The following is a 15,096-nucleotide window of genomic DNA, read 5'->3' on the forward strand; positions in this document are numbered from 1 at the left end:
AAGCAGAAGAATACAGAAAAAAGATGGTGGCCCCCGCTGGTTCCTCTGCTCCAGAGAGAAGAAGAAATCCAGAGACAGCACAGGACTGAATGGAATCTAATTATAGAGGGATGGAGGGGAAGTAATTTTTTTTTTGTTTGTTTTAAATAAAAGTTTCACTTGAAAAAAATGGAGTGGGGGGGGGGGGGCTAAGCTTTAGGCATCAGAAAGAAAGGAGTTGAGGTTAGACACCAGGTATAAAGGGGTAAGGTTAGGCAGCAAGACAGGACTTTAGCCATAGAGTAGTGTTTCCTAAACTTTACAACGTTGGGCAACTCTTGAAATAACTTTCAGGTCCTCAGGGAACCCCTTCTATAAATACTATATCCACAATATTATTGTGGTGTCCAGTGGGAAGAATGTCACCCTTACAGATAGCCAAATTGGTGTCACTTAAACTGATATATTAGGCAGTGATTTCTCATTGCTCAAGAGACCCCTAGGAACCTCTGGAGGAACCCTTGTTAAGAAACACTGCCCTAGAGGGAGGACATTTGGACAGGGTAGGTAATTCTGGGTAAACTCCAGCACTCAGCAAGTCTATAATAAAGTTCTATGAAACCTTTTAATGTAAAGATGTATAGTGCAGACCTAGGCACTCACCATATTTGCTTTTCTTCCCACACTTGTCATTGCTCTGTATTTACTCGTCATATTGCTCATTTCAGATTTCAGGTGGCTATGCTGCCTTGCAGAATCCTATAGAGCTCCTGCATTCCCACTGTTGAATATGCCCTCCCAGGCCAGCACTACAAGAATGTCATGAGACCTTTGTGTGAGGCACTTTTATCTGATGAAGATTAAGAAAGCAGAGTATGGCAATATGGAGCTGCTTTGAAGATTGCATTCTGTAAGTGGCTGGGCACAAATGTTTCTTTGGTAATGTAAATATATTAATGTAAAACAATTAAACAGAGTTTATTACTGCTTTATCAATGAGTGAATATTCAAACTTTGAAATGTTGATAAAAATTCAACATGTGTATGCAGCCTAAGTTACAGACCCCCATTGTACACCACATAGCTCTTCAAACCTGTGTGAACAAGGCCTGATGGACTAAACATAATATTCATTAACAAAAAACTAATACCTTGGCACAACCTGCAAATTAAACCTCCCCCTGGTGATCTTACCATGTAAATGATTGTTCGGGTACTTACTGTTATTAGTGGACAACGCTTTTTCAAAGTCCGCCATTGTGTTCCTTTAATGATTCTTTGGCACACAGACTTCCAGTGGAGACAATGACTACTCTCCATTTTAACACTATTATACAGGCATGATTTACTGTTATCTCAATCAGGAAACCTGATCCTTTCTCAAATGATCTTTTGGTGTTTTATATTCCATGAAGCAATTTACATGCAAACACCAGATACTCATATCTAATGTTAATGTCTTGTAACTTTCATACCTCACATACCTCTCAACATTCTGAACTTTGGACACCTTTTATCACAAACTATGTAAGTGAAATACACAGTCCTGCTCCAGCTCCAGGTACACAAACCATGAAGCAATAATACAACGAAAAAAAATGAATTGGTTAGATCTACATGTACTTTTTTCACTGGTACTTTTCTTTTAAACAAACTTTTAAAATAAATGTAAAATACAGCTTAAAAGTTTTTTTTGTACTATACCACTTCTGATTAAATACTACATTTTATAAAGATCTTTACATCAGACCAAAAAGAGAAACAACTGGGCAGTGAGAAGAGAGGTACAGTGCCTCCAAACAAGGGACAGTTGAGCATTACATATGCTTTGGTGTTATGTAAGAAATGGATGTAGTATAATATTACCATAAATAAACATAATAATAGAACATCATTTTCCTCTGTCACATGTTCCTTGGAACAGATAGCATGTCTGTGGAAAGGAAACACCTATATGTTCTTTGCTGCCAGCAAATGCTTCCCCTAGGGGACAGTCCACATGAAGCAGGTTAGGCTACTAATAAAGAACCCAGCCTGAGCGTTGAATTCCACAGTTGCAATCTCGGTTTATTCAGCATCGATGTCTGTCCGTATGATAAAGCACATAGCACGCTATGTGCAAAAGGCATTAATCTTCTGTTCTCTCTTTCTATATGTGGCAGTAGGCAGGCTGCTCATGTTCCTCTTTCCAAAGACCATGGCATCAGTCCTGAAATCACGATTTGAGATGACTGGTGCTCATGTGCCAAAATTTCAGTACGAAGACTGGGGACCTACTGTGTTCACCTTCAAGTTCTTGTGGTCTGTTCTGCAAATCATGTGGCTGCGCCTAGAAGATGAAGCATTTTTGGGGGGTGCTGCACCCAACACACCTGTGGTGGACCTGGATGGTGAGCTTCATTACATTTGGGATTATCTTAAAGGTATGTGATGTGTATGTCTTTTCTATTTGGATGTATTGTCCATAACATTCTATCAAAGCAGCTGTCCAATAACAACCCAAAAGCTTTCAGTGTAATTCTGAAGTTAGCTATGGTTAATTGCTTTAAATAGAACAGACGCAAGCAGTGTTTCTGCATTATGCCCTGGAATCAGATAGAAAAATTGCTGTAGGTTATTGGGTTTTGCATTATTGAATGAGCTCCTTGGTGTAAATATCTTATGTGCTGCAAAAACCCCACCAGCTCTAGCTTTTAGCTAAAAGTGTCTCATTATGATGGATTTATAAGTTCAGGAGCAATAATAAGGGGTCTTACCTAAAGCAATTAACACCTTTTTGTTCAATTAAAATAAAAAATAATTAAATCAACCAATATCTACCAAACTCACAATACTGTTGTACGCATATTGATCTCCTATATAATATAATGTATACTTACTTTTTATTATCTGTAATCTGATAACATTATGTTAAATATACTGTATAATATTATGCAATACTGGAACTTCTCAAAAAGTGAGTGAATGGGTGAACCCAATTTATAGTCCTTACATACACAGACTTGTATGCAATATAATAACATTTTTTTTATATATCACAAGGTCATTACAGTTTATTTGTGAGACATGAATCTGAAGAATTCAGAATGAGGGTAGGGTAAAAGTGCATCTAAACCAGAGAACATAAGTTTATTATATTGCAGGTTAGTAGTTCTTAGATGTAGGGGCTGTGGAAGTTTACTTTTATATTTTCCTTTATTTAAATCTGGTTGCTCTATGAGTATCACACTTCCCAGGGTGACAATGCTCATTCACTGGATTGCATCTATGGGACTACATACGACTATATAATAATTACATAGCTGAAAACAGTGTGACTGATAACAGTACACAAGAGGCAGATAAAACAGGAGAGTTTACTTGTTAGGTTTTTGTAATCGATTATTTTGACAACTTAAGAACGCAGAAATAGGTTTGAGGTTTGTTACTTCATAGAGACATCTCTTAAAATTACCTATCCCCCACGGATACTTATTTTCTCGATATTAGATTACTACTCCACTCTTTTGCCAAAACCTGGAATCCAAACCAATTGTAAGTTCTTCATTAGATGTCTGTCTACCTTCCATCACCTAACAGTGTTCTAGCCTAGTGATTGGCTACCCAAATCTTACCATTTTGAGAGGAGGTCTCACGCTTTCTATACCTGGAATAACATGGTATTTAGCAAGGGTTGTGTTGGATCAGCAGGGGAATCCAGTACTCAGTATCAGTAAATCAGGGAATCAGTAGAGTGATGGTGGCATCCAAGGTTTTGTTCTTTTCCGAGAACCAGAAAAACTGACTGATCCTCTTTAAACACATTATAGGTAATGACAGGTTTACTTTACGTTTCATGTGTTCTCATATAGAATATTAGTAACAATAGTTACAATAGCAACTAACTGTAGGACTACTTTATCTCTATATCAATATGAACTATATATTTTTTACCTGTACTTGTTGTTTTGTTTAACATACTAAGCAATCCTGCTGTGTTTATTCCTTTAGGGCAGCGGCCATTGGTTCTCACATTTGGAAGCTGCACATGACCCCCATTCCTGTTCAAGCTTAATGAGTTTAATAATCTTGTTCAGGATTTTAGCTCTGTGGCTGATTTTTTGATAATCTACATTGATGAGGCTCATGCAGAAGGTAAAGTTCTATTATTTTTACAGGTATCCATACATTATTTATATTATATTGTGAACTCTGCTATATGTGACTGTGATTTGTTTCAGTATGTTTGGGTTACATTTTTAAAGCTATTCATAAAAGCCATCACTTACCAACTCCCCTTTCCCGAGTATGCTTTGACATGTGTGTGGATAACAAAAACAAAGAAATCACGGGACTTTACCAGCAGTCAGTCTCATAAAACCATCATAAACTTTTATTTCCTTCATTAAAAATAATGATTAAAATACGCATGCCTCTTCCCATATGTCAATTTCAGGAAGGGTCTATTTGACATTCTAACATACGTGGGCTAAATGCATTGTACACATTACATATACTGATACCATCAGACGCATTTCACAGACCATGTCTGCTTCTTCAGGGATGTAATTGGTACAGATAGTGGATGTATCAGCACAAAAGGTTGTCAAAGCTACAGGTATGGTAATTCCATTGGTATGGGGGCAGGCAGAAAGTGAGAATAAAATCACAACGCACAGATATGGCGTCGTTCCATATAAGTCCTTTAATGAATGGAATTACTTTGAATAAATCTAGTTTTTGAAGAAAATGGTCTGTGAAAACTCCATAAGGGAGTGAGCATCAATGCAAGACTGAATAATAATGTGAAGAGTATATATGGGATGCCGCCATATCTGTACATTGTGATTTTAATCTCACTTTCTGCCTGCCTCCATACCAAGGGAATTAGCATACCTGTAGCTCTGACAACCTTTTGTGCTGATACATCCACTATCTGTACCAATTAGATCGCTGAAGAAGCAGACATGGTCTGCGAAACGCGTTGGTTGATCCTAACATATGTAATGTGTACAATGTATTTGTCTTTGAAGGAAATAAAAGTTTATGATGGTTTTATGAGATTGACTGCCTATAAAATCCAGTGATTTCTTTGTTTTTGTTATCCTTATATATATTAGGGATGTTGGAAGCATTGTGTTTATTAAAAAACCTGAACAAAAATAATATATTTGACGTGTGTATTAAGCTTTATTCACATTTGTGGCTATCTGTCTCCATAGCCCACATTCCTTTACCACTGTACATTGTAATAGGTGAGGATAAACACCTGAATGCAGGGTCAACTCCAGTTGCTGCAGAACTATGAATGTCATGTTTTTCTAATCAAGAATAACTGAATCACCATCCAACCCCGCACATGTGATCGGAATTACTTATAAGAATGGCTTTTTCTCACATTAGGAGATATGTAAAGGTTGGGTAATAACACTACAACAGATGTGCTTACTGTACAAAAAAACCTACATTGTCTGTTGTGACGTTGACCCTGTTCATTACATTGAATAGGCCAATGCACAAATATGGACAGAAGTGGATGTAGCAGTACATAGTAGCAATGTGCTGTATCATAAATAGTGAGAACTTTAGACACTGCTTTCTATGCATTTTCTGATGTTCTTGCATATTGGACACTGTATGAGGCAAACTATCGTATAAGTATTTAGAATGTTGCTTGTTCCAAAATTTTGATTTTAATCAATAATTTACTTTTATTATGTGTATACTAAATCCTTAAATAGTATTATTTGTTCAGACAGTGCAAACATGATACAAGGTACTGTACATCAAAATAACAGGGCATAGGAGAATACCAGGACGTAGCTAAAGGAGCTTATATGAATAAAGGAAAGGAATAAAAGGCCTAAATTTAAATAGTAAATTGAAACGGTGTTTATTCAAAGCTAAACTCCAGCGAAAAATATTAAAATAAAAAGGAATAGACAAGATAAAATAACAAAACTAACTTTGCTGCAATATGGGGTTTCAACCCAGAGATCTCTCTTGCTCCTGCTAGATATTCTTAATCTGATAGCCAACATCATTTAACCCCATTTCTCTAAACCAGGCCAACCTAACCCATCAGCACAGTGATAAGCTCATCTACCTGTCACTTTGCTTTCTCTTCATGTTAGCCTGCTACTTCACCCACATAAATTGATTGGCTTCTTGTACTGCTTTTCCTCTTACATTTAAACCTTGCTGTTCAGGCATTATGGAAGCTCATACCAGGTCAGGTCAGTTCAGTTCACTGCCTCCATTCAAAAATACATTTAATGATGTATCAATGATTGCAGATCTGCATTTATTTGTCCTTTGATCTGCCTAGAGTTCAGCTTTAAAAATAGATCTAATTTGATGCAATTTGGTTTGCTAGGGCACCATGTGGTATAACAATAATTAGTGTACAAAATAGATTTATATAATAAAATGCCCCCCGCCAGACCCTTTTAAACCATTTCCTGTCTTCATGCACATGTTCTTATGTTAGTGGCACTACCTGGCTCTGGTCCAGTTTCTGGAGATTGACAATAATATTTCAACAAATGCATTTTATGTTCCAGATGGATGGGCACTGAAAAACAATATTTCAATAAATAAACATCAGAACATTCAGGACCGCATGGTAGCAGCCAGACGTCTGCTTGAGGAGCTGCCTTCCTGTCCCGTGGTATTAGACACTATGGAGAACTTGTGCAGTGCCAAGTACGCTGCCCTTCCTGAGAGACTGTACATCCTACAAGAGGGCAAAATCATTTATAAGGTAATATTTCATAGCATTTTTTTGCAATAGTGGGTATATTTTCTTGTCTGATTTCATAGGTATAGAAATTTTGATATTTTAACAAATTTTTATTATATTGCAGGCTACAATCTGTTAGATACTATGGCTGCATTAGCTTTGACCACTACTTAATCCCCCTAGCATTCTAATTCTGTCTGTATTTGCACGCAAAAAGTGTTACATTTTTTTGCATGAAATTTATTTTACATTGTAGACCTATTCTTAGGCATAAGTCACCAAAATATGTCCATTATTTAATAAATGTAATAAATTTAATAATAAACTTTAAACAAAAAAAAATCTGTTAAAACAAGGGTGCATAAAAATACTAAAACCTGTAATATAACTGTACAGTACTATGTATAATATATATATATAAAAAATATATATATATATTATATAAAGATTTCTTTGTATTGGACTCAATACAGTATTTTGTATTGAATCCAATACAAAATTATTTGATTTTCATGCCCCGCCTCCCGCCCGCACTGAGGCATGCACCGACGTCACCGGGAAACCCAGGAGAACGTCTCTGCAGTCTCCGGCTGAAGATAGGAGGAAAAATATGTGTCCCGTGGACCTGCAGGGACAAGCAGGATGCCGGGGGACGACAAAGGAAGAAGTTAAGTGGAGTCTTTTTATGTTTTTGGCGACCTCAAGTGTGACTCGGGATTACCGCTTTATGCAGGTAAAATCCACCACTCGGGAATACCGCTAGGGGGGCTAATGTTGATGTGGTTCTAAGAAAATTTCCTATCCTACTATGCTTTGATTCAATGGGCCTGATTTATTAAAAGCTCTCTAAGGCTGAAGAGGATGCACTTTTATCAGTGAAGCTGGGTGATCCAGCAAACCTGGAAAATATCTCCTAATAGTAATTTGCTATTCCTTAGCAAATGTTTTCAATCCTAGACCAGATCTATTCCAGGTTTGCTGAATCACCCAGGTTCACTGATGAAAGTGTATCCTCTCCAGCCTTGGAGAGCTTTAATAAATCATGCCCATGATACAAAACTGCCAACACAGACATATTTTACAAATTTTGAATCTTTTGGCAATGACAGCTCCAGGGCTGTAAGGGATAAATATGCAAGTTGATGTAAAGGCAAACATTTGCCTTTTATTGATGAATGTGCAGAATGGAAAAACTATACTGGGTGTCCCCATCGAAAGGTTTTGCTTCACTGTTTGTTTTGATGACAACCTATTGGATTGGATTTCCCCCCACTTTCTGTCTTAATGACAATAACATGAGGACAGATAGGGTGGGAAATCTTTTAACAACAATAAAAGGTTGACAGAAGGTCTCCTTTTAGATTTGTGGTGGAAAGCCTCAAGGTTAGCAGCTCCCAGCACTTGAAAAGTGCCCAGAAATGGTAAACTGCACTGCAGGTCAACACATCTACATGTGTTGCCCTTGTGTTTGCAGTAGCAGTGTGGTTCTCCCTCTAGAGAAAGAAAAACAGCCAGATACATGTTGCTTCCAGGAACAGTGCTGCAACCTCATCACAATGCAAATACAAGCATAAAGTGATTCCTAACTGCGCCCATATAGTTGAGCTGGTAACATGGTTGAGCATGCAATGCAACACAAGTCTAAATGGGGCTCAACTCTTCCCTATGTCTTTTCTTGCACAAATAGTCTAATGTTTACCAATGCAGGGTATTGCTCTGAAGTGTTAATGGGTATCGATAATAAAAGAACTAGGTATTGTGACCCAGACATTTGCACAGATCTGTTTTGACATGAATGAAGCACTTCATTTATGTTTGTGTTCATCTATGCCAGGAATTAGTACCACACATCTTAGAAGATCTACACACCTATGATTGCTTCTGGAATTAGATCATTAATTTATTAGACTACTCTTCCCCTCAATATGTCTTGGCAGTGTTAGCATTTGTGGTGGAAATAGACATGGCATACCTAAATACCAATATTAGAAATACCTAAACCTTACTGTACTCCTATCTGTTGTTTATCAGCAACTTCTTACACAACTGGGAATTACTATAATATAAGGTAAACATGACTGTTCATGTAGTTTAAATGATATAATATGCTTTATGGATTGTGAAATATGAATAATGCAAAGGACCTGATGAATTAATTACAGGGCAACATGGGTCCCTGGGGCTACAAACCAGAAGAAGTGCGTACTGTTCTTGAGAAAATGTCTGGGTGTCACCTCCAACTCCACAATCACAGAAGATAAGCTCAAAACTAGTGAAGGACCAGCCATGAATTCGCCTACTTCCATACAATAATGGACATTGTGTATTAAGGGAAACCACACTAACAGAAATAAAAAAATCACAACCTGGGTGATAATTTGAATAACCGGCCAGCCAGGGCGATACATGATACATATACAAACAAAAACCTAACCTGGATTTTGTTTGATAGCAGCTCCAGGTAGTAGAAACAGTCTATAACTACCCTTTTAAATTTTCCCAGCCTCCCCAATTCTCCGATTCAGCCCTTGAAAAAAAAAAAGTCATAGTCGCATGTCTTCTCACATTCAGGGCTATTCACTCCCGCCTTCTTTGCCATGTAGCCAGCTTGATAAATGGCTGCTTGGACATTTTATTGAAGGTAATGTCAAGTGTCAAATGTTCCCTCATTCCTAAAGGTACTGAACATTTTTCAAGCATTTGCAGCACATTGGGACATCAGAAGGACAAGGAAAGTATAACATTCTACTTTGAAGCAAATTGTGTTTGCTTTAAACATTATTATAACTAACAGAAGTGCAGAAAAAAACATTTTCAAGATGTCATTACCTGTCTAGGCCTTTAGACACCTGCCTAGTGCTGAATGGAACCTGGACCAGCCTACCTTTTTTATCCGTTCAAAAAAGTTTACATTTGAAGACTGGACTACAATGAATGTTCTGAATTTTAAGACCTGAGAAAACTTTATGTGCTGTCTACAGCAAACAGTCAGATTCTATTATTATTTAATGCCAGGTGAAAAAAAGCTAATCATTTATTGGTTGGTATGAACCATTACTCCAAGTTTCTTTCATTTCAGATTTTATAAATGAATTGTAAAAAAGATGAATGCCTGTTTAATATCTTGTCTAAGTCAAAGCTCTGTAATCAGACTTACACTCCACAATGTATTTGTTTGTGAAGGTTGTGACCTAAAGCCTTGCTGGCCCCAGCCTGATGTTTCAAGTAATTGAAGATGATGTGAGTTCTGAGAACGAATAAAGAAAACATTGAATATGAGTGTTTTGAGCACTTATTTAAAGTACATACTTGCAGTACACCATGCACCTTTCCATTACACTGCATGTATAGAATAATTTTGGTTGAGGTGGAATGCATGTCTCTTTCTAATCATAACTGAAAGAAACGATATTAGCCCTGCCAGTTGCCATTGCTAAATTACTGAAATTTCCTTCTTCTCATATCTAGTCAGTAATTGTTCTATAGTCCATAGGTGCACACTATATATCTGGAAGCTCACCTGGTATTGTATGTGGTCAATTTAGATTACACATTGGTTATAGGAGTTCTCTGAATACACAATATTTACATACACAATATTTTTATTATATAAAAATACAAAAAAAGTGAATTAATAGGCTCAGGTATATCATGCAGTGATTGCACATTTTTTGTTTTCCTATATTCAATGTTACTGAGGGAACCACATTTCAAATAGTAGGTTTAAATTAGTACAAAATTTACATTACACTTTCTGCTGACACACTGCGCACAGCTACAAATTGTTCAAACCCAGACACTATCACAAAACGCAAATGGCTCGCTTGAACTCCAGGAACCTGGAAGAGTGAAAAAAAAAATCAGTCTGAATAATTTTACATTCTTACAATATTTACGAAGAGCAGATACAGTAGATAGACTAATGTAAAGTATAACCTAAACCCAAAAATGTTATATATTACAGTTTACTGTCCTGATGTAGTGTAGATGTAGTGACTACATTCATTTTCTTTTTCCTTCCTACAAACAATCACTTCCTATTTTTGGGTGGCAACACTCACTGAATCTACCGTATATATGGCAGGAGACATGGTCATTACCCAAGTCGACCCCTTTCTATATAGATAGAGCCATGCTTGTCACCCAAGCAGACCCTGTATATATGGAGTGGGGCATAGCTGTCACCCTGACCTTGGGGGTGGGATGAGGGGTGGGAAAATACTTTCAGTTCATCCACAGGAAGTGACAAGGACCCTGCATTTCATTTGAAATGAACATGTTTTTTCTGTACCTGCTAAAATGTCCAAGGATTGAAAAATAAAAAACAAATGCAGCCACTAAAAACCTTTAAACTGCAAAATAACATTTTTGTTCTTGTTTTTAGATCACATTAACAGGTGACCCTTTGAGCTAGAAATTTGCTATTACCGACTTCTGTATGCTCAGAGTCTAAGTTTGTGTTATTTTAGATTCTAAAATTTATATGCTAATATGATATGACATAATGAGAAGATCAGTAATCCACATTGAATACAGAATCAACTAAACCAGCATTTCTCAACCGGCATTCCTCCTGAGCTTGCTAGGGGTTCCTTTGTGAGTCTCAGGTTAAGTTTACCTGAACCCAATGTTTTTTTTTGCTATCTGTAAGGTTGACATTCTTCTCAAAGACCAGCAATGTAAGATCCACTGACCACCATGCTAATCTACTGTAAGCTGTGGATTTAGTAATTAAATTTGGGGTTCCTAAAATTATTTCATAAGGTTCCTTCTTGTTAAAGGCCGAGAACTACTTAATTAAACTACGAGCATTAGGAGAAACGTTAAATGTGACCGGACCTGTTTTACTACCAACGGTTGTTTTTTTATCTGGTAATACCATTGAAATCCGGTAAGTCAGCTTCTATTTTGAACCCTAAATGACTAATAATGTTAAGATTGCTCTCAGCAAAATAAAATGTGAATTCAAACAAAACTCCAGGCACATATAAATACCACTCTTACTCCCAATTATATAATAACAAATAGTACTCTCTGATATTGTTTAAACTTTTTGAGTAAAAATTAAAAAAAATGATATCATTACAAGACTGTTTTATATTTTATACTCTTATATCCGGCCAGCACGTGGACTCCTGCCCAATAAGCTGAACCTCAAACACGGTTTGTTCCTTTGTAGAATGAGATTACTGTATTTGATTAATGAACTGCTCTCATTGGATAGAGGGATCACTGAATTGTTAGGTTTAGGTCTAGAGGTGACGCTTAGTCGGAAAGTCAGTTTTTCTTGGTAATAAACTAAAATCATCAGTAAGAAAAGTCTAAAACAATTATTAAACAGGATTACTGTGTGTAATCTGCACTCACAGGCAAGATTTTTCCTTTTAAAAATGTATGGTTGTAAAAGGGTTTGCTGGAAGTTTAAATAATTTTATACTTACAGTTATTTCCTCGTTTTGGAAGTGTCCTTCAACATGCTCAAACTCTAAACCCAAAAAGAAAAAGACAATCCATTTCAGTAATGATGCCATAATGACATTACAAATATAAATTTTAGCCTTTTTTTATAAAGTGCTATCACAATACACAGAGCTGTACAATAAATAAATAGAAGCCGCAAACACAACTTTTACAAACTCTGACACCGGAGGAGGAGGTGAAGACCCTGCATGACTGAGCTTACAAGTGGTGAGGGAGCATATTATTTAATAGGTAGGAGTAATGGGACTGTGACTAAATAGCAATGGTTGGGGGAGACAGTAAGATGGGTCAGGGAGTTTGTAGATGTGGGTTTTGAGGGCTTGTTTAAATGTGTTAAAGCTAGAAGCTAGCCTAATAGGATGAGAAAGGGAATTCCAGAGAGTAGGGGCAGCCCTAGAAAAGTATTGGAGTCATGTATGGGAAGAGGTTATAAGTGAGGAAGTCATTAGTAGGTCATTTGTGGAACAAAGAGGGTGGTTAGGGGTATACTTATGTATTATTTATTTACCTGTATTTATATAGTGCTGACATATTACACAGCACTTTACAAAGTCCATAGTCATATAACAAATGCCCTTCAGAAGGGCTCACAATCTAATGTCCCTACCAATGTCATTAACACCCTATAAGGCCAAAGGGGAAACCAACTTATCTAACTGCATATTATTGGGATGTGGAAGGAAACCAAGGCACCCAGGAGAAACCCACACAAACAGGAGGAGAAGATAGTAACTCCTTGCAGATAGTGTCCTGGCTGAGATTTGAACCTGGGACCTGGTGCTGCAAAGGCCAGAGTGCTAACCACTGAGCCATCCTTGGAAGTGAAAGTGGTACAAATGCCAGCCATAAAATGATTTAAAGCAAAGCATAGTAGCATTGATTATGGGGTTAAATGGAAGCCAAGCAGAGATTTGCAAAGGGGAGAAGCAGATAAGGGGTAGTGAGAAGGATGGATAAGTCTGCAGATCTTAAGCAAGAGTGTGGAAGTAAGAAGAGTCCAGGTATTGGAATTCTACATAAAAGAATGGTGTAGCAGTTGAGGCAAGAGATGTTGTACTGGTGGAAGTGAAGAATCTAGAGATGTTCTGGATGTGGCGAGAGAGAAAACAGAGTCTACGTTAACACTAAGACAATGTGGAGTGGCAGAAATATTGGAGTTATTCAATGATACCAGTACACAAATAAACAAGTCCCATGCAACACATATGAAAAGCTAACAGAAATGTCCATGCATTTGAGGCCCAGAAACAGTCTAATTGTATCAGTCAAATCTAATTGTATCAGTACAATAAAAAGCAGCACATATATTTTATCAAATACAAGACAGGCACAAAAGCGTTGCTCTCAATTACACACTCACCTCTTTCCACACAGCGCTCAAAATGTGTTGGCTCCCTAGATGTGCTGGTTTCGATATATAAACTTCTTACTGAAAAAAGAAAAACCAATGGCACATCAAGCGTATAAACCACAGTGCACAGGGTTGATCATATGAGTGCTTCTGTACCCACATTACACTAGCATAAGTATACCTGTTTTTGTAAAATCAGGTGGAAAGAATAATATTGGTATTGAACAGTCAGACTCTAAGGCTGCGTACACACGCTCAATTATTGTCATTGGAAATGATCTTTCAAGATTGTTTCCAGCAACAAACAACTGAAAGATGAACAAACAAGAGCTGTACATACAGCAGCACCATCTTTGTCTCTTCATCCTACGTCACCCAACCCAGGCGCGAGATCAGGTGATGTAGGATGGAAAAAAACTTGCCAATCTCACTGCGCATGCGTGAGATCAGCAAAATTTTTTCTTTGCGCGAAAAGGCTCCTTCTGCGCAAAAAAGCATCCAAGAGCCTCCCGGGGATGCATGACGTAGGTATCCCGGGAGGCTTTGCGCTTCCATTCATTCTCGATTGCTAATTAGGGGGCGGTGCTGGACCCTTTTTTTTAAAAAAGAAACAAACCTTTTATGTAGAGTGAAATTTTTGCGTTTAGGTATGCTTTAACACTCTCTGAAGGATTTGCATGTGTACTTATCCCCATGAAGAATATAATACGTCTGTTGTTGTACATACCTAAATTACGCAAATGCTGAACATTTGAACTTAGGTACAAAGTCTGAAAAGGTGAAGTTTGTTGGTGTGTTTGACCTGAGGGAAGTACAGGAAGCACAGCTGCAGGGGAACCTCAGCCCAAGGCAAATCATAATGAAAGCTGACTATTGTGAGTCCAGGTGACAGTGACAGCACCACAACACAGTCCATTATAAACCAAGCAAAGGGAAATGTGGAGGGAGCCATTGCTGCACCTTCTAAAAATGCCCATTGCATTGTTTTGTGGATAACAAATACAACATCTTAAGACTTCAGTCAGCCCCTGAATATCAATGTAGTATTTAAAAGCCATAAGCAAATGCATCTTTAAGTTAGATTTACATTATTATATTTAGAATATATGTTTTGGCATTCCTTTAGTCATTGATTTTGACTAATATTGTAGTTTCCAGTTTTTTGTCTATGACTTATAACTTATCAATACTCTTCAGGGGCTGACTGGAGTCTGAAGAAGTGGTGTTTGTTATCCATGAAGTGTTAGTTTTACAGTAGTTTTTTCCACTAATAGGATATGTTTGTCTTCATTTGTTGAATATTGTACTGTATGCCCTATTAATATATTATGATTATTATTAAACAGTATTTATATAGCACCAACATATTACGCAGCACTGTACATTAAATAGGGGTTGCAAATGACAGACATATACAGACAATGATACAGGAGGAGACTGTGCCCAAAGTAGCTTACAATCTAGGAGGTTTTAAAGATGAATATTTAACAAAATCGAATTACCGTATTTTTCGGACTATAAGACGCACTTTTTCTTCCCCAAAACTGGGGGGGAAAAGTGGGTG

At 37.3% G+C, this 15,096-nt stretch overlaps 2 protein-coding genes across 5 annotated transcripts in view; one reads left to right on the forward strand and one right to left on the reverse strand.

Moving 5' to 3' along the window:
* The first annotated feature begins 231 nt into the window (after positions 1-231).
* Positions 232-9,979, forward strand: DIO1 (iodothyronine deiodinase 1). Of its 4 annotated transcripts, none has more exons than XM_072419677.1 (5): positions 232-889; positions 2,142-2,402; positions 3,970-4,113; positions 6,522-6,721; positions 8,863-9,979. In XM_072419677.1, the coding sequence occupies exons 2-5, from the start codon at positions 2,156-2,158 to the stop codon at positions 8,959-8,961; spliced, it is 690 nt and encodes a 229-aa protein (XP_072275778.1). In that variant the 5' UTR covers positions 232-889; positions 2,142-2,155; the 3' UTR covers positions 8,962-9,979. The 4 variants fall into 4 exon arrangements, with proteins under 4 accessions (XP_072275778.1, XP_072275779.1, XP_072275775.1 ...); XM_072419678.1 differs by having other exon boundaries at positions 2,145-2,402; XM_072419674.1 differs by lacking the exon at positions 232-889 and having other exon boundaries at positions 1,949-2,402.
* A 305-nt stretch (positions 9,980-10,284) lies between these two features.
* The window catches only part of IFT25 (intraflagellar transport 25), a 7,868-nt gene continuing 3,056 nt past the window's right edge, over positions 10,285-15,096 (reverse strand). Inside the window, exons 3-5 of the mRNA XM_072419679.1 lie at positions 13,542-13,610; positions 12,142-12,185; positions 10,285-10,539 (exon numbers count right to left, since the gene is read on the reverse strand). Coding sequence (XP_072275780.1) covers positions 10,441-10,539; positions 12,142-12,185; positions 13,542-13,610 — 212 coding nt within the window. The 3' untranslated portion in view covers positions 10,285-10,440. The remainder of the gene's footprint in view (positions 10,540-12,141; positions 12,186-13,541; positions 13,611-15,096) is intronic.

This window comes from Pyxicephalus adspersus, chromosome 8 (assembly GCF_032062135.1).
Source record: "Pyxicephalus adspersus chromosome 8, UCB_Pads_2.0, whole genome shotgun sequence".
In the NCBI taxonomy this organism is placed as follows: Eukaryota; Metazoa; Chordata; class Amphibia; order Anura; family Pyxicephalidae; genus Pyxicephalus; species Pyxicephalus adspersus.